At 36.4% G+C, this 24715-nt stretch overlaps 1 protein-coding gene across 4 annotated transcripts; it reads left to right on the forward strand.

Moving 5' to 3' along the window:
* Positions 1–978: 978 nt before the first annotated feature.
* LOC139971944 (putative methyltransferase DDB_G0268948) lies at positions 979–23583 on the forward strand. 4 transcript variants are annotated; one of them, XM_071978797.1, is made up of 8 exons: positions 979–1149; positions 2863–3050; positions 4954–5096; positions 5510–5670; positions 8314–8530; positions 11215–11312; positions 14164–14298; positions 18251–23583. In XM_071978797.1, the coding sequence occupies exons 3-8, from the start codon at positions 4974–4976 to the stop codon at positions 18360–18362; spliced, it is 846 nt and encodes a 281-aa protein (XP_071834898.1). In that variant the 5' UTR covers positions 979–1149; positions 2863–3050; positions 4954–4973; the 3' UTR covers positions 18363–23583. The 4 variants fall into 4 exon arrangements, with proteins under 4 accessions (XP_071834898.1, XP_071834900.1, XP_071834899.1 ...); XM_071978799.1 differs by having other exon boundaries at positions 2913–3050; XM_071978798.1 differs by having other exon boundaries at positions 2982–3050.
* The last annotated feature ends 1132 nt before the right edge of the window (positions 23584–24715 follow it).

Genomic DNA, 24715 nt, shown 5'->3' on the forward strand with positions numbered 1-24715 from the left:
TACATGAATGACCTTCCCTTATCATTGTCATTGTTACTACACCAGAGCTATAGTTCTGATTACACCATGCCTTTTGATATTGTTATCTAGTTATGCGTTTCCCCTTTTCTTTCTGTTTAATTTTTTGTCCTTTATTCTGTTTAACCGTATTGTCCTTTTCCAGTGATGGACATGTTTTTTTTTCTCTCTGTAAATGGGATTCACATCCCGCAAGCTTTTAGTAGCTCCTCCTTGTGTAATCCCCTCAACCATTTATCATGTTTTAAGTCTCTAGTCTGAACACATCACTGTAAATTCTTTGAAATGAAGTTGAAGTGAATTGAAAAATGTCTGGAACAGATCCAGCTCAGTCAGTCATTCGACGTCTGATTTGTAGCATGGAGGTAAAAACAGACCTCCATGTTTGTAGCAAGTACAAACTTGCATTATTCGACCATGATTATTGAGAAGATTCTTTCAGGTGCAAATACTTTTCACTTCCAAAAATTGAGCAATTAAATAATAGCCTCTGTTCCCCCGATATGGAGTTTTCGTTAACTTAAAGGAGTAGTTATCTGACAACGTGATTATACATGCGCAATGCCAATGTCCATCTATGTAAACATGGTACAGTTTGCTTGTATAAAGTGTTAAACATGCATTTTATCAGCATCACAGAAACGGCAATTAGGAATTTAGTAGATTCAGCTCTGTAAAAAAAGCAAAATTAACGTTGTTTCGCATTCTATGAACTATTGAATTTCATCTTAGAAACTTGGTTCAGTTGTGACGGCTACCGTGAGAAAACCGCAACACTTGCGAATATGGGCTCAATGCTTGATGCTGCTATACCAGTATTGCAAGATTGAATTTAGTGTATAGTCCATGAAATAAAAGCGTATGAGGGAATCCTGAAAGACAATAATGAAACACAACGTAAATGTTTTGTCAAACAGCGCCCCTAACTTTACAAGTTGTTCACTAGCATATGACTTAGGATATATATGTGATGTACGATCAACTTTAGAGAACCATACTGTACGTACCAATCGTAGTTCTGCATAGAAGGTATTTACTGTGTATGGTGTCTCGTTATCACAGAGAGCTGAAATACGATATAAAATAGTTCAGAGTCAGTTTGTGTAGTCGAGTGGTCTAAAAGTCGGACAAGTAAGTACCTTTGAATAGAACGATATGATTTTCCCTACAAGTGTGACGCTCACGGTACAAACCAAGGCAGTAATAACCCCATTCCGCGAGAATAGTGTTGCTGCTAGCCTTAGCACTCCTACAGTAGTCCTACTAGTACTAGTGCTAGTATACTAGCCTAGCAGTAGTTTCTGTTTCTGTTAGGTACTCGTTTAAAACCCCTCTCGGGTATCACAACGAGGATGTTGGTACGCAGCTTAGCAGTGCTAGTAACAATGCGTGGGCAATCTTGTTTTAAACACCTCAAGACTAGGGCTCTCCTTAACGGCCAAGGATTGCATATTCCAGTCTTTTATAATCCTAGGATAGAAAAGCATGATGATTATGTGGAATTTGAGTAAAGCGGCCACACCTCCCCTGGTTTCAAGAAGGGATTAGTCTCGTTTGGGACTGCAACTAGGCCATTAATAATTTAATAAAGAAGCATGAGTCTGGCCCTTTTCCTTCTTTCTATGAAGGGTTCCCAATTCAAAGTCTTTAAGATCTCAGTGACGCTGGATTGCCTACGGAAATCATGAATTACAAAACGTGCTGTCTCCCTTTGAATTTTTTTCTATTTTTTCTTGGTCTGAGACCTTATAAGGGTCCCAAATCTGAGCTGCATATTCAAGAGCAGAACGACACATAGACATACTGTATATAAGCCAATTCCTGTAATTCTGGTGGGTAAGAGTGCAAATTCATATTCAGTAAGCCAAGGGTTCTACTGGTAATAGAGAATATCTTATTAATATGTGTAGAGAAAGATAAATTGTCACTAAACAGGATACCAAGATAAGGTTGCCCAGTGATGCACTCCAATATTTGATTGTATATGGAGTAAAAAAACACAGATTTTGCACCCCTATGCTTTATAGACATCATGAAGCATTTAGAGGGATTGAATTTCATGTCGCAAAGTGTAGCCCAGGATTCAAGAGCCTTCAGATCTTTCTGGAGGATGAGATGATCGTCAAAGCATCATCCGCAAATAAACGAAGTTGCGATTAAATGTGATAAGTAATATCCTTTATATAGCATAAGAACAGAACTGGGCCAAGACAGGTGCCTTGAGGGACACCTGAGAGAACAGGAGCGGATGTTGATGATATTCCATCGATAACCACACTTTAGTTTGGGATCTGTGTGACAAGAAAATATTGATCCAACAGGAGAGATCTCCCCGAATTCCATAATGGCCGATCTTGGCCAGCAATTTATGATGAGAAACTACATCAAATGCGTTAGAGAAGTCAAGAATATTTATATTAACCTGGGTATTCTTATCATAATAGTGATCTAAATCTGAAATAGTCATGAGAAGCTGAGTAGTACACGAACGACTCCTTCTAGAACCATGTTGTAGGTCTGTTAAAATGGCATGATTGTCCAAATGATCCATGATGTGTTTCACCACTATATTCCAAGATTTGACGAAAATCAAACTTACACTTTACCAAAATCATTTTGTTAACTCCTTGTACAAACCATTATAATGTTGAAAATATGACAATTGCCTGAATATGACTAATTGGCATGTGAAGTAGCTGAAAATCTCGAAATTGGAATATCAATTCATGAGGGATTTTGTACGTGTTAATGGTGTTCGTTTTGCAAGTAAGTATGACAAAATGTAATGTTGCTAACCCATTTCAGACAAGTTTTCCTTAAACCATTCCATCACATTTTATCTAGATAAGGCATGCCAGTAACCTTCAGTCCATGCTCACCTCAATTTACTACAGTAACAATTCACCTTCCTCTTTCAACATTCGACTACATCGCTGCAACATTGTTTACTCCTTGGTGGTCAGGACTGAATTAGAAGCTGTTAGTCAAAGCTGCCCTGGCTACCTGGGCATGAGGATGTGCTTTTATCTTGAGTAAGTTCAGTTAATTAATTTTGTTAGTATTGTAATTTTGCTTTGCTCAAAGCGTGTGAGCTAGCGACTTTCCAATTAAACTGACAAAGTGCTTTCTACTTGAGCTGTTTTCCATGTATTCTTTGGGTTTCTTGCCTTTTGGAACCTTAGCTGGCTGGGCCTTGTGACAGTAATCTACAGTATTGACCATCAAATTAAATTTCTGTTAATCAGCTAGTCATATCAAAATAATTTTGTAACAAATACATACTGAGGAGAAATAAATATTGGGGTTACAAACTGATCAACAATTGTTTAGACAGTAATGGGTGCATGGCCTACTGTACTGCTGTAAATAACTGAATAGGACATAATTATGGTCAGTTTGGTCACCAAAAAGCTACTAACTTGAGGTACAGCATCTCTTCATATGAATCCACCTACTTGGAATATTATGATTCTAGTTGGAATATTATGATTCTACATCTCCCAATCTAAGCTTAGTCATTTCAAGTCTCAATGTGTATTTGCCAGATTTTAACTTTGACCTAAAGTTCCAGCTTACTGCCCTGAAAGCTCAGTGAAAATAACACTGTTCCATGGATGCAATTTTCATATTAATAATCATTATTTTATTGAGTTATCTGTCATTAAACATTTTGAGCTAAATAAAATTCACCAGCTTTTATAACAAGTCCGTAGATTCTACAAACTGCAATCAAAATATGCAAGCCACACCCAACAGATCATGTGCCAATCAAATCTCTCTGTTTTGTTTACGACCATTAGGTCTAGGACTTTCTTTCACTTTCATGGCTAGCCTGTGTTATGTCCATACTCTTGAACAGTATCTTTCTTTCGGTCTTACTGATGTTGCTTGCAAAATTGTGTCATTTCCTTCCATTGCAAAGAATAAACAGCTGTTTTCAGACATTTCCTCTGTGAAATTGGGTAAAAAAAGTGGACAATTCGAGTATACAGTATAGGTTACATTTGTGTTATGAGCATGCTGATATGGGGGTCGCAGTGATTTATCGGTAAATCGTTCTTGCCATAAGGGCAACAGAAAATAAATTTCTTTCTTTTCGATTGCTTTTCTCCATTAAACCCACTTAGTCAGAGTGCAATTTAGAATAAGAAACTTTGAATCTGCTTCAGAAGTTTTGTTTTCCAAAATTCATCAGCAAGTTACAAGTATTGAGACTTTTAAAGAATTTTCACACTGTTCTATCCACACGTGACATATTCTCATGAAATCTTTAAAGAAATTTATAAAATGTCTTGGTGATGAGAATTGATTCTAATAATGTTTGGTGCTATTTCTACATCTCCTCTCTCAACTATTCCTTAGTCAACATCTACTGACAATAGGGTATCATGCTCTTTATGGTTTTCATTCTCAATGTAAGGGGACTGGGGTTGAGGGTGGATCAAGTAGTTTTGCTTTTTGTGTGCCAGCTCTGTCTCAGGTGACATTTCTCAACAGTACAAATTTATATAACTTGATCATTATGCTAATTATGTATCATGGAATGGGAAAGTCCTGCACTTTTCTAGTTTGGAGATGTTGCATGGGATGAACTATTGCATTAACAATGACCTCATTTTGAGTTCGATACATGAAAGGCTTTAGTTAAGACGGTGTAGCGACCATGCAAGATAAGGCTCAGTACTTCAGGTATTGTATTTATATGTTTGTAAATGCTGTACAAATATTGTCGACAGGAATAAACATTTTCAGTTTGAAATGCTGAAATTGAAATTTTTGTCAGAAAAGGTTTCAGCAGTTAGGAATGCAATGTAAATGTAGTAACATTTGGAATTTGTCATGTTCAGTTAAACTATAAGAAAAGATTTGGTATATTGTCTGGTTGCCTGCTTTGAGCCAGGAGTAATGTTGTATACATTTACTTTCCATTTACAGCTCATCAAAGGCCAGCCACGATGACTTCTGGTGCTGGACCTAGACTCTTTGAGGCCGCTTCACATGCCAAGCTGTACAGCAAATTCAGACCAACATACCCCAAAAGCGTGATGCAGAAAATTCTGTCATTCTTGTTGGAAAAGGTTAGTGATGTATTACTCAAGTAAGTTAAGGTATTCATATGCAGAATAACCAAGAGATAAATAATCCTGTTATTTTACCTGTTGAAAGAGAAAAATCATTCATTAATTTCAATAGGTTTAGGATGTAAATTCAATATGGCTAATTCCTTCTTCCAAATTGATTGAAACATTTCTCTGTGATGTTCTTTACCGATCTCATCGGCCAGTTATAAATTTAAATACGTTTTACTTTTTGCCGAGATTGGATTTTAAGACTGTTTTCTTGAATACATTCTGTTCCTTTCAAGTTTCCTTGTAAATAAACACACGACTCACTCATAATTGCGTTACGATTTTACTTTTTGCTTTTTCCATTATTCATCTCAAGGTTTATTATGCATATTTGTCTACTCTTTATGTTTTTCGTATTGTAGCATTCCGCCCCTTTGGAATTGGCAGTAGACATTGGCTGTGGATCGGGTCAGAGTTCAAGATCCCTCACTCCTCATTTCAAGCAAGTCGTTGGACTCGACGTCAGCCAAGTTCAAATATCTCAGGCTCAGAGTAAATCGGTGGAAGAAAATCTCACTTACAGGTTAGAAGAAAATTGGATGCGTTCGTTTTGTGACTAGAGTATGTTCAAAATAACTGCTTTCCTTGTGAAAATTATTTTGGAGAACAGTATTAAAGATAATTAGTTGTGATGTATTTTTCTTAAGATCTGTATCCAGGTATAGGGTTACCATACAATGTTGCTTGTTCTATATGTCTATTAATGCATCAGATGTGCTTCTAGCAAATGACCCCCAAAAAATTAGCAATTAATGTTAAATTTTAAGCAGCTCTTTGAACTAAATATCCAGTACAAGTAAGCAGGCACTAAAATTCCTTCAAATGTTATTTATCTAGCTCGGCCAATCAAGTTACATTTCATTAATGAAGAAAAGTCAATGGTTTGGTAACAATCTTTGATGTTTACTTTGCAAGTGATTAGTTCTAATTTTAACAAGTGTCTGAACAATGAATTATTTGACATGTAATGTAACGGAATCATTACCTGTTCGATAACGACAGAGAATTTACAATGATGTATTAGTTTGATAAAATGCCATGTGTATTAGTCCTCAGGTTTGGTGAAATACTTGGCAAACAAATTCAAAAAGTTAAACCTATTTTCTTTGCATCCTGTTGAACTTGTCATCATATTAGGTTGTGTGATTTTATACTTCCTTAAAAATGGTTTGTAAATGGTTGGCTAAGTATTGGTTCTTTTGGAAAAATAGTTTCTAATCTTGCAGTGCAATCTGTTAATAACTAGTTAATAATTGAGCCAGGCAGATGAGCTACGGAATCATGTGAACCCTACTGTAGGATACAAAATATCTAAGAAACAGATGTAAACTGCCATTTCAAAACCATGTGAACCCTAGGATACAACATCTCTACAAAATGGATGTGAATTGCTTTAAATCTGAGATGTCTTTTAGCCTTAAACCATGTGAACCCTACAATACAACATCTCTGTATAATGGATGTGAACTTCTTTGAATCATAGATGTGAACAGCCTTACAGTAAGTCATGTGAACCCAAGGATACATAATATCTAAGAATCAGATGCAAACTCCCTTTTATAAACCATGTAAACCCTAAGATAAAACATCTCTACAAGTTGGATGTGAACAGCCTTAAATCATGGATGTGAACAGCCTTACAGCAAGTCATGTGAACCAAGGATACCAAATATCAAAGAAACAGATGTGAACTGCCGTTGCCCCTGTGAACTCTAAGATACAACATCTCTACAAACTGGACGTGAACTGCCTAAAATCATGGATGTGAACAGCCTTACAGTAAGTCATGTGAACCAAGGATACCAAATATCAAAGAAACAGATCTATGTGAACTGCCTTTGACCATGTAAACTCTAAGATACAACGTCTCTACAAATTGGAGGTGAACTGCCTAACATCATGGATGTGTACACTAAGTCATGTGAACCTTAGGATACCAAATATCAAAGAAACAGATGTGAACTGCCTTTGACCATGTGAATCTAGGATACAACAGCTCTACAAATTGGATGTGAACTGCCTAAAATCATGGATGTGTACAGTAAGTCATGTGAACCCTAGGATACCAAATATCAAAGAAACAGATGTGAACTGCCTTTGACCATATGAGCTCAAAGATACAACGTCTCTACAAATTAGACATGAACTGCCTAAAATTATGGATGTGTAAATTAAGTCATGTGAACCCTAGGATACCAAATATCAAAGAAACAGATTTGAACTGCCTTGGACCATGTGAACTCTAAAACACAACAGCTCTACAAATTGGACGTGAACTGCCTAATATCATGGATGTGTACAGTAAGCCATGTGAACCCAAGGATACCAAATATATCAAAGAAACAGATCTATGTGAACTCCCTGAAACCATGTGAACCCTAAGATACAACATCTCTACAAATTGGACTAGAACTGCCTAACATCATGGATGTGTAAAGTAAGCCATGTGAACCCAAGGATACCAAATATCAAAGAAACAGATCTATGTGAACTCCCTGAAACCATGTGAACCCTAAGATACAACATCTCTTCAAAATGGATGTGAATTGCCTTAAATCATGGATGTGAACAGCCATTTAGTAAGTCGTCAGAACTTCCTTGAAGCTGAGATTTGCCTTTCTTTTCTGAATATGCATCATTTTTACCAAGCTTATTCATATTTTCAAAGTAATCAAATACCCCCACCAATGTAACTAATTAATCGATGTGATAATAAGCTGTTGGGGTATTCCAAATTACAGAGGTTTATTATTAACCCACTACAAGATAGTTTGTGACCCACAAAGTTAATCCAATGTTTCAATATCTAGATCTTGCAGGTTTATGGCTAATGATATCACCTTGCTGGACTAAAGAAACATATATATGTTTGAAGGTGTTGTATAACTCTCCACATGCACTTATGATATGGTACGAGCAGACTGTTCAATTCATCATCCGGATAGTGCAACATCATAAAACTTTATTACCAGGTTGGACAATCATGCTAAAATGGCTGCTGAGAAATCTTCACGTGGAGGCTTATTGTATGCCTTTGATTGACTTGGTAGTGAAAATAAAAAAAAACAAATCTGATATTGTAAAGGAAAACTTGCAAACATGAAGTTGACTATTTAATGTCTGCTCTGGAGTCTGTTTGATCTTGATTTTATTTCTTGTCATGTAGGCAGGGTAGCGCAGAGGAAATTCCATTCTCAGACCATTCGATAGATTTGATAACTTGTGCTCAGTCCCTACACTGGTTTAATGCCGACAAGTTCTATAAGGAAGCCTCAAGGACCCTGAAACATCAAGGATGTGTAGCTGTGTATGGGTATGGCGTCAACCTTCCGTATGTACCAGATGAAGGTATACAAACATCCATGCATCAGGAATACCTAAAGGTACCTAGCCAGTTGATTTCAACTTCATGGACAGCCAGGGCATACAAATAAACCTATATTGTATATATATATATATATATATATATAAACCTATATCGTATATATATATATATATATATATATATATATATATTAACCTATATTGTATATATATATATATATATATATATATATATATATATATATATATATGAATTGATAGTTTCTTGTGGAAAGTCTTCGCAAGCATTGCTAATTGCTATACGATTTTTAATATAGTGTTGCATAATAAAGAAAAATTCATCATGAAAGTTACACACTTAAATCGATGGAAACTTTCAAGATTGGCTTTCTAGATTTGCTGTTTTGAATCAATAAATCTCATAAAGATTTGCTTCATGTTTCATGGTTTTCACACGGTCTGAAGAAAACACAGCAAAAGTGGGGAAAAGGGAAAAAACCCTCTTTCTGTTGTTTTGAAAGTCCATGAATTTTGGAGTGAAGTCTGGAAACAGTGAGGAAAATCTTTCTTTTTCTTTTGGAGCAATTCTTAATTTCATGGCTACTTATGGAAGGTTTTGTTTTCCACAAAGAGAACATCTTTCGTCCTGAGTTTTTTACTTTTGGTGATACGTTCACCCGCGATTTTGTAATTTTCCGTAAAACTCTGCAATTCATGGTAGATGTTAGCATACATTTTACAAGAGTTACAGTTGTTAGTCCTAACATACAGCAGGTGGGATATCATTAATGTCCTTATTATTGTATTGGTTTCGCAGTAAACTGTTAAAAACATAGTCTGGTTATGAAAATTTCTGGATTTTTGATTTGTTGCAAAGGGAAGGAAGTTTTCTTTGCATGCTGACTTTGTGTCACTTTTGACCAAAAATATTTATAATAAGGAATATTTACACATCATTGAATACCACATTAACAGAGTTCTACGTGGTAACAGCCAGTTTTGGTTGCTCCTTAAGGACTTTGTTAAATCCTTGGTATACAATCTTTCTTACTTGGTAACCCAAATTGTCACCTCATAAATTTGCAATCTGGGGGGGGGGGGGATTTTGTGGACTGGGCAAAGGGATACAGAGGGGGAAGTACCTCCCTCCCTCCCCTGAAATTGAGAAACTTTTATGTCGTTTCGAGTGCTAAGTTGCAAAATGGTTACACAATATTTTGTAACTTTTGATGTAATTGGTGTTCAACATTTGTTTTGGACTTTCTTTTTCTCACAAATATCCTGCATTTTCTTGCTTTCATTTCCAATTTTTTTTGGCAATCATCCAAAATTTTCTGGCAATCCTAAAAACAGTTGTGCTCCCCACTTAGATTATCAGGGAGTTAAATAACCATTTAGTCTGATAAAGGAAATTTTGTTTGTCAAAAAACTGGATGAAATCTTTCATTTTTGGCTGGATTGAAGCTTATACCTCATTTCAGAGACAATGATGGGATTGCAGTAAATTAAGAAAACACATCTTGTTTTCAGACAGTTTGTTTTCTTGACGAGAATTAGTCCATTAACCATAGGTTGCATTTTTCAGCTCTCTTGACCTCAACTTACTGAAACTTTATCTCTTCAGCAAACAGACTGGTTAGTTTGGAAGAGTTGATTTGTTCACACCTTGCCATGTCTGTCTTGATCTGATCTGATAGCGATTCGGCTACTAGCTGTGTGAAGAGTTGCATAATAGAAGAAAAGGCAGCTCAACTAAGGTGCGAAAAGATAGGACTGATCACTCAGCTAACCAACTGGAAAAAAAAAACTGCTGTTCAGTACAAACGGCGGGTTTTTGGATGCAACCTATAGCTAATGGACACTTTCGTGGCATGTTTCTAAAATAGTGGTATATGATACCACTGGCTCGTGGCGTATGCATCAGAAATCGCACCTTGTGAAGGATGTTTGGGTTGGGTGGCAGCAATTCCAGTATGTTACAAACATTCTACACACAGGTAGTTTGAACTGCCGTCACAAAATTCCCAATGTCAAACTTTTACTCTATATAAGGTCACTTAGGTTTTAATTGAGGAACTGGATCGCAGCGGGTGTATGATGGCAAATTATTTTATTAAAAATGAAAGCTGGTATTTCTCTTAGGGCCGGAACTAATTATGTTGTTCCGAGAACTAGGACGATTCAGACCTTCGGTGATCGGGCATTTTCTGTGGCAGGTCCAAGGGAGAGGAACAGCTTACCCACTGAAATTCAGTCGTGTTGTTCCTTCACGAGTTTTAGGAGCAAACTTAAAACACATCTGTTCCAGGTTGCATTTCACTAGTACTGTTTTAGGGTGTGGTTGTGTTTTTTGTAAAGGGCCACTGCATATAGTTTCTATAGAAGTGAGGGCTATAGAAATGCTATTATTATTATGATTATTGTTATGATGTTGTGATAATGCATTATATTTATAAAACAATTCGGAGGGCTTTTCCATCAATAATTTCTTTGTTCTCATATTTCCTCCGTGAAATTGTAATAAATTTAGAATATTTGTTAAGCTGTCTTTGTACTCAAGATGTCTGTCAAAAGAGAAGTTGCTCTGAGCATATTTCCTTTGTCTTGTAGACAATGAAAAAATTAAAAGACATTTTCAATTTCACCAAACTTTATACATATCTTTTGAAACAGAGTGATCTGTCTGGATATGGTTTTCACATTTTCGTCGGGCAACATTTTTGTTTGTTTTATCTCTTGATAGATTTACAAGGATATTTTAGGGCCTCACTGGGATAAACGGAGATATCATGTTGATAATCTGTACTGTAACATCCAGGTACCATTCAGAGAATCTAAGAGGTAAGGGTTCTTACTTTGAGTAAATCTTATGTTTATTTATTAGTATAATTATATACTGTAACATATTAATAATTAATAATTGTTTACTATGCAATGCAGGTCCATCCAAGATCATTTCAAGTAAAGCAGAACATTTGGGAAAAAAAGGATGTTAATTTGCAATTTTGCCTTAGATATGTGATTTATATTTATGAAGCATTTTTCTCTCTAACCTGTCTCAACTGAAAATCATGCACTCCAGGTTACCTTCTTTGGTGAATTTTTGTTTAAATTTTTTTGACACTTCCCCCACCCCCTCCTTCCCCTCCCTCCACCCACTGCCCCTGACAAACTTCAGGGTCAATGGCACTTCAAAAATGAAGGGATTAACATATAAACATGTATGGAACTTAATCAATAATTGCCCACAAATTAATGTTCATTTGATAAGTTCACATGGAAACTTAATTTGGGAGTAATACTCACTATTAAAACAAGTTAAATATTTTTGGAAGCTGACAAACAAATGTGAAATAGCTGCTGTAGAGGGAGGTTTTTTACCGAAAACATAATTCAAATTCTGTGTTTCTGATCATGTTTTTTGGGAGGGGGGGGAGGGGTGTTGAAGGAAACCTTGTCACTTATTCCATCAGCAATGGAGCCTCAGTTTTAATTAAAGCAGCTTTTTTCTGTTTTTTTTCTTCTGTTTTCCCACCCTTTTAACATGTCCATCAAGTTTTCTACATGTATTCTTCAAAACAGCAAACTAATATAGTAGCCAAGTTTTTTCGCCTCCACGAGAATTAATTGGCAAGTAAGTAAGGACTTCTGCAGATAATGAGTAGAGTGTCTTCCGACAAATTCCTCGTTTAAAATTAATCGCATACCATTCCCCAAATCCACTAATTTGAATTCAACCAATCAGTGAATAGCTAAGATGTTTATTTATGAGCTGTTGCTTTAAGGCATTGAAGACTCGCCCCAAACCGCTACCGCCCTCTGAAAAAGTTAACTTACTGTTGCTAGCAAGTGAAGTTTTTTTCTTGTGACTACAAAATGCAGACAGTAATGAAACGTGATACCTTGTTATCTTTTATCTGGACCTGAGATGTCCATCGCTGCATGTAGTGACTGTACACTAGTGTCTAATTACCGACGGTAGCAAGCTGTGTGTGTATTTTCTGGGATAGAGGTGGTGTCTAACACTTCTGTTACACCTCATTTGAAACTATGTCAGATTACCTGGCATCAGACATTTCTTTAGGCGCGAGTCTTCACTCCCTTTAAAATAGATTTATTCACAGCAATCCAAAACATTTGCCTCGTTGGTATCACAGCCATAGATACACAATGTACACATATAAAGCATGGTGTTGTAGTTGATATTGGTGAACTGGGTTTGGGAAATTACTTACCTCATTATTCAATGGCGTTCATTGAATTTAAATATGTATAATATGGGCGGGTTTATTGCGATCCTAACAGAAAATATCTTCGACAAAACCAATGTTCAAAGTTTCAAAATGTTCAACTTTTATTCCGCCATTTGAAGTTAGATTTGCTAGTTATGTATGTCGTTATGGCATCGTGGGGTCAATGAGGTTGAGAAAATGATGTAAAAAGCTGCTTAAGATGAAGCAAAAATTGTGCTTGCTACCCTTAGATGATCAATGTTAAAAGGAGGGTACATTCATTTGGATCAATAGTAGTCCAAATTTTAATAGGAAATGTTGATTTTGTTAGGTGATTTACTGCTAAGTTTATCTACTTTTTCATCCCTGTGTATGTTGTGTTGTTTACTCATATTTAAAAGATAATCTTTTGTAGAGTTACCAGAATTTAATATTTAGTACAACGCACTGGAGGCATTCCGTATTGGTCGCAAACTTTATGTAATGAGCAAACGTTTCCAAAAATTCTTCCCTGTTGGGCTTGACTAAAAATTATGCACAGCCATTGAGAAGTGTTCACTTTATAGACAAGGAAATGTCCCAGTGATATATAACAGGGCATAATTTATTCGATAATGCAGTACCAAACTTTCATGCAAAATGGTCAAATTGCTATACAAGTGCAACCAATGTATAGCAGTTTGAGACAAAGGCACCAAAGTATTTAATAAGAGACAATACTCAGAGCCGTCAAAATTGCTAAAGTAGCTACACAAACTTTGAACCCTAAATTAATCCCTGTAAAACGTTATTAGGAACTCAGTGAAATGTTTGTTGAACGTTTGAGGACGAGTGACCATTATTATACTTGTTTAGCACATGTGATGGTTATATTTATGACCTTAAAACTTAACAGCAAGGCCTATAGACTGAGAAGTTGCCTTGTGCCCCCCTCCCCAACCTCCTCCCCAACCTCCTCCCCAACCTCCTCCTCCTCCTCCTCCTCCTCCTCCTCCTCCTCCTCCTCCTCCTCCTCCTCCTCCTCCTCCTCCTCCTCCTCCTCCTCCTCCTCCTCCTCCTCCTCCTCCTCCTCCTCCTCCTCCTCCTCCTCCTCCTCCTCCTCCTCCTCCTCCTCCTCTTCCTCTTCCTCTTCCTCCTCCTCCTCTTCCTCCTCCTCCTCCTCCTCCTCCTCCTTCTCCTCCTCCTCCTCCTCCTCCTCCTCCTCTAATCTAGCAAACTTAAAATAAATAAAATAAAATTAGGAAAAGAAATGTAAAAAAAAAGAAGACAATTTTTGGCACGATAATTAAGTCTAAATGCTTGCAGTTTGTAAGTGAAGTTTTTGACTGTTATTCTGTGATTTGGGGAAAATGTAGCATTCGTATAAAAAGTAAGGCACCAGTACTGCTGAAATACAAATTTTGGGGAATTTGTTGTCGGGATATTCAATTCAATGTTTGGTTTTGTCTGTTTTTTTCTAGGGATGACAGCGTGGTTATGGAAGCTGTGATGTCAGTGGATGATATGATTGGATACATCAAAACTTGGTCCTCGTACCAGACTTACATCAGGACGTTTCCCGAAAAATCTGACTTCCTCTTGAAACACAGACAAAAGTAGGTCATCTTAGTGTTAGCTCAGTGGTTAACGCCGAAGCCTTTCAATCATAAGGTCCCCGGTTCGAGTCACTCCCAGATTAATGTATATGTCGTCCAGTTACAGAGTTGTTGACAATTGACAATTCATAATCATGGACGTTAGATATGAATGTGAGAGACTGATTTCGGTCAGCTATTGATGGCTTCTTCGCAAGTTCCTGCTTGCAGGAGGATCTAAAATACATACATCTTTCTAATATACATACCAAGAAATACTGTCGATTTGTTATGATGGTGAGTCTGGGCATTTGCCTTGTCAAGTCCTATTGAAAGCTTGGATTTACTCAGTTTGTTCATACTACATCAAGCAAAACCTTTCTCTCAACCCTATCCCCTGACCTCGCCTTTAAGCTGCAGCATCTTTGTTTTCAGCACAAAACAACTGCAACAAAAAAGATAGTTTTCTATAATTTTGAATACATTTGTATCCTCCTGTCAGACTACAGTTTTGGAATGATTGTATCTAACTTCCTTCAAAAGCATTGGCATGCAAGGATGGTAACACACATGTATGAAAGCATAGAACATGAAGAATGAGAGTAGAATGTTGGTACTAGTCCCTGACCGTTGTACATAAATGGATCTGGTGCTTAAAGGAACTTGTGTGGGTGTTAATGATGTTATGAATGTAAGTAAATGAATCCAATACTTAAAGCAACTTGTGTTGGTTCAGTGTATTTGTGAAAATAAGTAAATGGATCCATCACTTAGAGCAACTCTTGTGGGTGTTAGTGTTGCTGTGAATGTAAGTAAATGGATCCAACACTTAAAGCAACTTGTGTGGGTTTCAATGTATCTCTGAATCTTAGTAAATAGATCCATCACTTAAAGGAACTGGTGCGGGTGTTAGTGTTGCTGTGAATGTAAGTAAATGAATCCAACACTTAAAGAAACTTATGTGGGTTTCAATGTATCTCTGAATCTTAGTAAATGGATCCAACACTTAAAGCAACTTGTGTGGGTTTCAATGTATCTCTGAATCTTAGTAAATAGATCCATCACTTAAAGAAACTGGTGCGGGTGTTAGTGTTGCTGTAAGTGTAAGAAAATGGATCCAACACTTAAAGCATTATGTGTGGGTTTCAGTGTATTTTTGAATGTAAGTAAATGGAACCATCACTTAAAGAAACTTCTGTGGGTGTTAGTGTTGCTGTAAATGTAAGTAAATAAATCCAACACTTAAAGCAACTTGTGTGGGTTTCAGTGTATTTGTGAATGTAAGTAAATGGATCCATCACTTAAAGGAACTTGTGTGGGTGTTAGTGTTGCTGTGAGTGTAAGTAAATGGATCCATCACTTAAAGAAACTTGTGTGGGTTTCAATGTATTTCTGAATCTTAGTAAATGGATCCATCACTTAAAGAAACTTGTGTGGGTTTCAATGTATTTGTGAATGTAAGTAAATGGATCCATCACTAAAAGAAACTTGTGTGGGTGTTACTGTTGCTATGAATGTAAGTAAATGAATCCAACACTTAAAGCAACTTGTGTGAGTGTTAGTGTTGCTTTGAGTGTAAGTAAATGGATCCATCACTTAAAGAAACTTGTGTGGGTTTCAATGTATTTCTGAATCTTAGTAAATGGATCCATCACTTAAAGAAACTTGTGTGGGTTTCAATGTATTTGTGAATGTAAGTAAATGGATCCATCACTAAAAGAAACTTGTGTGGGTGTTACTGTTGCTATGAATGTAAGTAAATGAATCCAACACTTAAAGCAACTTGTGTGAGTGTTAGTGTTGCTTTGAGTGTAAGTAAATGGATCCATCACTTAAAGAAACTTTTGTGGGTTTCAATGTTTTTCTGAATCTTAGTAAATGGATCCATCACTTAAAGAAACTTGTGTGGGTTTCAATGTATTTGTGAATGTAAGTAAATGGATCCATCACTAAAAGAAACTTGTGTGGGTGTTAGTGTTGCTGTAAGTGTAAGTAAATGGATCCATCACTTAAAGGAACTTGTGTTTGTGTTAATGATGCTATGAATGTAAGTAAATGAATCCAACACTTAAAGCAACTTGTGTGGGTTTCAGTGTATTTGTGAATGTAAGTAAATGGATCCATCACTTAAAGAAACTTGTGTGGGTGTTAGTGTTGCTGTAAGTAAATGTATCCATCACTTGAAGCAACTTGTGTGAGTGTTAGTGTTGCTTTGAGTGTAAGTAAATGAATCCAACACTTAAAGAAACTTATGTGGGTTTCAATGTATCTCTGAATCTTAGTAAATGGATCCAACACTTAAAGAAACTGGTGCGGGTGTTAGTGTTGCTGTAAGTGTAAGTAAATGGATCCAACACTTAAAGCATTATGTGTGGGTTTCAGTGTATTTTTGAATGTAAGTAAATGGAACCATCACTTAAAGAAACTTGTGTGGGTGTTAGTGTTGCTGTAAATGTAAGTAAATAAATCCAACACTTAAAGCAACTTGTGTGGGTTTCAGTGTATTTGTGAATGTAAGTAAATGGATCCATCACTTAAAGGAACTTGTGTGGGTGTTAGTGTTGCTGTGAGTGTAAGTAAATGGATCCATCACTTAAAGAAACTTGTGTGGGTTTCAATGTATTTCTGAATCTTAGTAAATGGATCCATCACTTAAAGAAACTTGTGTGGGTTTCAATGTGTTTGTGAATGTAAGTAAATGGATCCATCACTAAAAGAAACTTGTGTGGGTGTTACTGTTGCTATGAATGTAAGTAAATGAATCCAACACTTAAAGCAACTTGTGTGAGTGTTAGTGTTGCTTTGAGTGTAAGTAAATGGATCCATCACTTAAAGAAACTTTTGTGGGTTTCAATGTATTTCTGAATCTTAGTAAATGGATCCATCACTTAAAGAAACTTGTGTGGGTTTCAATGTATTTGTGAATGTAAGTAAATGGATCCATCACTAAAAGAAACTTGTGTGGGTGTTAGTGTTGCTGTAAGTGTAAGTAAATGGATCCATCACTTAAAGGAACTTGTGTTTGTGTTAATGATGCTATGAATGTAAGTAAATGAATCCAACACTTAAAGCAACTTGTGTGGGTTTCAGTGTATTTGTGAATGTAAGTAAATGGATCCATCACTTAAAGAAACTTGTGTGGGTGTTAGTGTTGCTGTAAGTAAATGTATCCATCACTTGAAGCAACTTGTGTGAGTGTTAGTGTTGCTTTGAGTGTAAGTAAATGGATCCATCACTTAAAGAAACTTGTGTGGGTTTCAATGTATTTCTGAATCTTAGTAAATGGATCCATCACTTAAAGAAACCTGTGTGGGTTTCAATGTATCTCTGAATCTTAGTAAATGGATCCATCACTTAAAGGAACTGGTGTGGGTGTTAGTGTTGCTGTGAATGTATAAAGTAATGGATCCATCACTTAAAGAAACTTTTGTGGGTGTTAGTGTTTCTGTGAATGTAGTTAAAATGAATCCATCACTTCAAGAAACTTGTGTGGGTGTTAGTGTTTCTGTAGTAAATTGAAACCATAACTTTAAGCAACTTGTGATGGGTTTATTAATGTCTTTGTAAAGCACATCCCACCAAGTAAGTCATATTTAGTGTGTGTAAGTATCGCATTGTAGCTTGTCAGCATTCTGAAATATTTCTTTCCACAGAAAATTGTTTGCTCATCCGATCATTAGCCCATTGAATGACTCAGCATTAAAAATAGTTTTACCTCAGAAGTTGGTATGCATATAAGGCTAACCCTCAATAAGTGTTTAGTAGCCAAAACATGTTATTTATTTGTTTTGAAATTTAGCATTCTGTGCTGTGGTGTTAATCATTTGTGTCTCTGAATGTAACAAAAGTAAATATACAGTGCTGTGGGACATGTACTAATGTTATCACTTGGCAGAATACATTAGACAGTTACGTTTAGTTTTCACACAATCATTTATGTTTGTGCTTTTTACTTTTGTTTGGTGTTTTGCAGATTTCTGGAGATTATACAGCCCATCAGTCCATCCACACCTGCCGAAGAGATTAGGTTTGATGTCAGAGGTCCTATATTTATACTGTTGGGAAGAAACTCTGTGAGATCATAGCAATCATACAAGGACAGACGACACATCTCTTCTTTAAAAGACCCTATGCCTGCACAGTCTGCATATTCATCAATAAAAACATTCCTTTATTTTTGTACAGGAATATTTCCATGCACTAAACACATGTTAAATAACCAACTTGCAATGGATGTCTTAATTATTCAAAAATGTATACTGCCAATTATAATTGGTCACTTAAGTTGTTTTGACTTGCTAAGGACAGAAAGCGCTTGCATGCAAGTTTTATGTGCGATGCCAAACTTGTTTGCAAATTACATCAAGAACTACAGTATAACCACATCTCATTCTTCATTATTGGATGCCACAATACTGAGTTCTGAAATCCTATTGTTTATGTTGGTGGCCAAAGAAAATTTGAGGTCAACAGAGGTCACAGTGTGTTAATCTTGTATGAATGTGCAATATGTGAAGGATAACTTGGGCAAATCTCAAGTACGAAATTTGCCCAAGATGAATAAATACTGATATATGTATCATGTACTTGAAATGGTGGCACTCTTTCATATAAACTTTTGTAAATCTCTTGAATACATGATAACAAAAGTTGAAAGTTTCATGATCATCAAAATCCAACTCACCCATCAGAAAAATATAGAAACTCTTATAAAAAATACAGACTGGCATGGTCAGGATAAGTTTAAAAAAATTGTCATAACTTGATCTCTATTGATCTGGTCATATCAAGGTGTGTTTTAGTTGGTTCATGTGATATGTCTACTTTAAATGGATGTTGGGTTCTGCTTCCACAGACATCTGCAAGATCATGATCATGTTGTTTTCTTCCATTACTTCTGGGAAGATTCATCTACAATCTCCAGCAATGTCCCTGGATTGTATGTACTTTCCTACAAATATCCTCAAATTTGTAAAACGGTCCACAATAGCTTCAATTTTACCTGTTAGACCTTCCGTTCATAAAACAGTTCCAACAACAATTACATTCATAACTCACAGTAAAATGCATTTTAGGTCATTGACTAATTTCAACGGCTGTTTTACACATGGAAAATGTCTTCTTGGACGTAGTAGAATATAAAGAGACTCCCAGTTACCTTCCTTGTTTTATCGGCATTGGAGTTTTATGTGTTGGGCAACAAAGCTGTTTCAGGAAGAGGTTTTCTACACTTGAGTGTTTCAACAACATACTTGAAACAAATATGTACCACCAAAAGACTCAAAGGTCCTGAAAATTCCATCCTCCATGTTAATGTGTAGGTTTGGTTTCATTATCTTTGATTTCAAAGTGGAAAGGGGGGGGGTGGGGGAGAGGTCCATTTCAACATCCCTGGATTTACTTGGAAAAGTAGCTAAACTACGAGGCCAAAGTATTGGAGAATTCTGATCGGTATTGATTAAGTCTACTGGACTGAAACATATTTTAACGACAGCTAGATGAGATGATGAAGTGGGGGCGGGGGGGGGGGGTGGCGGGAGGGTGAAGCATAGAAAGGTTTGAAAATATCCCAGTACTAGAGTATACCACAAGTACCATTGATTTGCTGTGAACTATACAATAAACCTCCCAGTACATTTATCAGAAATGAATGTTATTTCTGGTGTTTCCTGGTGACGTCAAGGGGAGCAGTGAACCCCTTTGAGTTGGTACTGACAAACTGTTTTTAGCCTATATTGGTGTAATTTATGGACCAGTTGTTCAGGATATAGAGTGAGAATGAAATTTGACAGAAGTTGTTAAGAAAACATATTTAAAGCCATGGTTAGGTCAGCACAATGGCGGCTGTGACAGTGTTGTTGGCTATGACAAGGTATATATGCTATGCCGGTGTTGTAGGCTATGGGAAGGTATATATGCTGTGACATGATGTAGGCTATGGGAAGGTTCATTCGCTATGAGAGTGCTGTATACTATGCCATGGTAAAACTGCTGTGACAGGCTTGTAGGCTATACCAAGGTTCATTGTCTGGCAAGGTACATCGGCTGTGACAGTGTTGTAGGCTATGACAAGGTATATATGCTGTGACATGATGTAGGCTATGGGAAGGTTCATCGCTATGAGAGTGCTGTACACTATATGCCAGGGTAAAACTGCTGTGACAGGCTTGTAGGCTATACCAAGGTTCATTGTCTGACAAGGTACATCGGCTGTGACAGTGTTGTAGGCTATGACAAGGTATATATGCTGTGACATGTTGTAGGCTATGGGAAGGTTCATCCGCTATTAGAGTGCTGTATACTATGCCATGGTAAAACTGCTGTGACAGGCTTGTAGGCTATACCAAAGTTCATTGTCTGGGAGGTACATCAGCTGTGACAGTGTTGTAGGCTATGACAAGGTATATATGCTGTGACAGTGTTGTATGCCAAGGAGTGTCTGCTATGATATTGGATACTATGCCAATGGATACCTGCTATAACAGTGTTGTAGGCTGTGCCAAGTTCAAGGAAAGTATTTTTAGGCTATTCCATTGTTCATCTTTGTGATATGCTTTCTGCTATGACAGTATTTTTTGGCTATTCCAAGGTACATCTGTGGGATATGCTAACTGCTGTTACAGCTTTTTCAGGCTTCTCCAAGGTTCATCTGTGGGATATGCTCTCTGCCTTACAGTATTTTTAGGCTATTCCAAGGTACATATGTGGGGTATGCTAACTGCTGTTACAATATTGTTAGGCTATTCCAAGGTGCATCTTTGTGATATGCTCTCTGCTTTTACAGTATTGGTAGGCTATTCCATGGTAAATCTGTGGGATATGCTAATTGCTGTTACGTTTAGAATATTCCAAGGTACATTTGTGGGATATGCTGCCTGCTGTTATTTATTTTGAAAACCAAATCCATCTTTCTTACTGCATCAAACATTTATTGTAAAGTGTTTTCTGCTTAGTCCATGATTTTACCAAAACCTATGTAGCTATTTACTCAAAGTAAGCTTGCCAAATGATGACAGTAGGGGATCCTTTTATCTTCCAACTTATTCACTTAAAGTGAAGGTTAACTATTATGTATTAAATGAAGCCATGTGTTTCTCAAGAACATGTCATTGATGGAAACTTTCTGATACAAGTAGTATTAACGTATAAAATGAAAATTGGAAACATTTTCAACTTTATTTGGAACAAACATTGAACTGTTAAGGTTATGAACTTCATTGTGGTGGGATTTAAACCTATTATAGTATTGAACAATTTGTCAACAGAACTCAACATGCTACATTTGACTAAGGTATTATGTGCTCATATATTTATATGGTACAATAATGTCATATTATTATGTAATATTTTATTATCATATGGCAAATTTATAGTGTTGTTTACTTGAATCATTGAAGCAATGGAATAATCCCATGTCAGCTGCTGTATTAGATGTTTCACATTTAAAGGGTACCTTAATTTCAATTGAGTCAAACCCAGTGGCAGAGCTAGGGGTATTGGTCAGGAGGGGCAAAATGGTCTGTAGGGGCGCTTTCGACACTATCTAAGCGGAGCGCCACTACAGGTTGGCGCGTAGCGTAAAGTAAAGATACTCCCTAGATCGCCGGAAATGACCCTTTCCGGGCCTGGCTAATTTGCAGATAAACGAAGAATAAATAGGTGTCATCTCCAAATTACACCAACAAAATGTGACAAATGTCAAAAGGTAGATGAGAGCGCAATAAAAAAGTCAATAATCACGAATAAGTAAAAAGTGGTAAAGAGCTGAAAGGGGCGCCAGCAGTCCATTTGAGTCCGTCAGGGGGGGCATCCCCTTACTGTATGGACGATCCGCCACTGGTCAAACCTATTAAGTAGGAAGCTATCAAAATGTGAGGAAGCAGAACACTGGTGGGATTCTCGAGGTCTTAACCAGAAGAAGAATTAGTTTTTGTAGACTCTTGGTGGCTAAATTGGGACATTGAAAATGTCAACTATTTTATGTCCAAGTGCCTACCTTATCTACACAGTGTCAGTGGTTCAGTGAAGTTTTGAGTTTTTGACTGAGGTATATGGAAAGATCGATTTGATTGCATATCATTCCTTCAACAGTTCCTGTTGGATGATTTAGTACTGCCTTGGAGTTCATTGCTAGTCTGAAATAGTAAGGGGTCAGATATTTACACTCTCCTGAACACCTCCACTTTGAGAAGGGGGAGGCATACCCCTCTGTGCCCCCTTCCTCCCTACCTCCTGTACTCACGCCTATGTTAATAATGGACATTTTCGATGAGAGCTTTGTTTTAATAATGTTCTTTTATAAGCCCAAGACTTAAAATTTATAATATATGGACATAAATAGTTACTAATATATAAATTCTTACAAAATCTTTCAAACTGCATTAATTTTTTTAAATTTTACTCTTTCGTCTGGAAAGTGACTTTCAACCTACTTGAAATAATTTGTACAGATCGTATACAAATCCTGTTGTTGTTATAAGGAGAGCAAAACTGCACAGGTTCTCTGCTTCAGTATTTCTTTGATAATTTTTCCCAACCCACTTTCATCTAATTTGACAGTACACCAGATGTTTCATGGTCACCTGATATAAACTCTGCCTTGACTTCCATACTTTAAACTTAACCAAGACCTTTTAAATAAAGTATGAAAAACATTAATTTATCATAATTATGTTAAATTGTTCACATAATTGTGTTTGCAATTTTCTGCAAAGTGTTAAAATTGTTCACTTATAATAGGCCTATAAATGGTTCACAAATGCTAATGTAGATTTGATTACATGTTCATTAATTTAGATAATTTAAAGTTTTGCAATTAAATAACAATGTCTTACTTGTCACATTCTTCGTAATTGAAACCCTTCTTTTTAAGTAATTTTGCAATTTGGCATTCACTTTTTTTTTCCTTTAATTTTTTTTTTTTTTGCAAAGTGATGTAATACACTCACTACAAGTGCAGACGGATTAATAAAAAATGTAAAAATAATAAGATTCCAAAGATTTACCATTTTTCAGAAACATTTGTACGTAAAAAACTAGCTCATAGTGCTGCAGTAAATCAATAGTTTAAAGGCTTCCTGCAACATGTTGAAAGGTGAAAAGTAATCAGTTCATCAATGGAATTAATCATTTTGTTGACATATTAAGTGAGAAATTAATTATTTGATGAGAAGATATATATATTTCCAAAAAGGGCTTACTGTAATGTTTCCCTATATAAAAGTGTAGTGTAGTTGTAAGTTACTTTATACTTGTTCTGAAATGAATGCACTCGAATCAGTGACAATATATACAACGTAATAGCTACTGACTTCTATTTCGTTATTTTAATCCCCAGTTTGCTTTGACTTCCGAAATCTTGAATATTGAATAAAGGGACTTAAGTTTATCTATTGTCTACAACTCCCGACTTGAAACAGTCAATACATTGAAATGCTTTATATTCGTGTAAATGTTTTTCGTATATGTTTTACATATCCGTGCCATCGTAACCATCAAGTTATGCTAGATTTAAGGTTTAATTTCATTGCCATTTCACAGCGAATGTGGCCTTAAGGATGTTGGAACGAGCCAATTATTTTTATTTGAAATCATATAGTAGCCGGCGTGGGCAGAAAATCCCAAGTTTTCAATAATCATGCAATCTATAATTAACGACCTCTGAAATGTCTGTTTCTCTCGCTTAGTTGCTCTTCACGTGCGTCGCATTTATAACGCTTGGATAATTCATACCAAATACGAGTTCGTAGTTAATATTTTCCTATCGACCAAGAATTTAGAAAGAAAAAAAATGTGCCTATATTTCATATATGGCAAGTTCCACCGATGGTTAAAGTTAACTGTGCAAGTAGAGCTAAGATGGTGCGTGTAAATGAAGAAATGACAAATCTTCCGGTCGTTGTTCAGCGCATCCTTTGTCGCAACTATTATGATATCAGCAAAAGAGAGGGTGGAAAATAAAAAAAATTAATAAGAGAACGTTGTTTACACTTGGATTAGTCACGCTGTTCCCCACCCATTCCGTATGAAGTAAACAGTTACTTGTCCATGAGAAAGCCGTGAAAACAATCTATGGAAACGATGACTGCCCAAAAAATCAATGACTCATTCAGATGCATCAACCTTTGATGAAATATCGATTGAAGCGGGAATGAGCTGTAGAATATTCCTCTGTGTACAGACGTGTGAATAGAAAGTGTTTCGTACTCTAGATAAACAATTCCCATTGTCGTTTGCATACAAATCGTCCGCCATAGTTGTAGGATAACACAATAGCATTCATTTACTACATGTTGCAATGATCGAAAAGGAACTACACAAAATAAGCAGACCGCATGCAGACGACATTCTTGTAATTGAACCTAGCACAGTGAATTTAATGATTCACTTATCATATGTTCAATTCTTTGGTACATTTTGACTTAGTTCCGCAAGCTTG

The sequence above is a fragment of the Apostichopus japonicus genome, chromosome 8, assembly GCF_037975245.1.
Source record: "Apostichopus japonicus isolate 1M-3 chromosome 8, ASM3797524v1, whole genome shotgun sequence".
Lineage (NCBI taxonomy): Eukaryota > Metazoa > Echinodermata > Holothuroidea > Aspidochirotida > Stichopodidae > Apostichopus > Apostichopus japonicus.

Excerpts from the sequence above, each read along its gene's own strand:
- LOC139971944 (XM_071978797.1), top strand. The coding sequence starts at position 4,974 with ATGACTTCTGGTGCTGGACCTAGACTCTTTGAGGCCGCTTCACATGCC. Across the intron at positions 5,097-5,509 it reads TGTCATTCTTGTTGGAAAAG|CATTCCGCCCCTTTGGAATT; the intron begins GTTAGTGATGTA and ends TTCGTATTGTAG. Across the intron at positions 11,313-14,163 it reads CCATTCAGAGAATCTAAGAG|GGATGACAGCGTGGTTATGG; the intron begins GTAAGGGTTCTT and ends GTTTTTTTCTAG.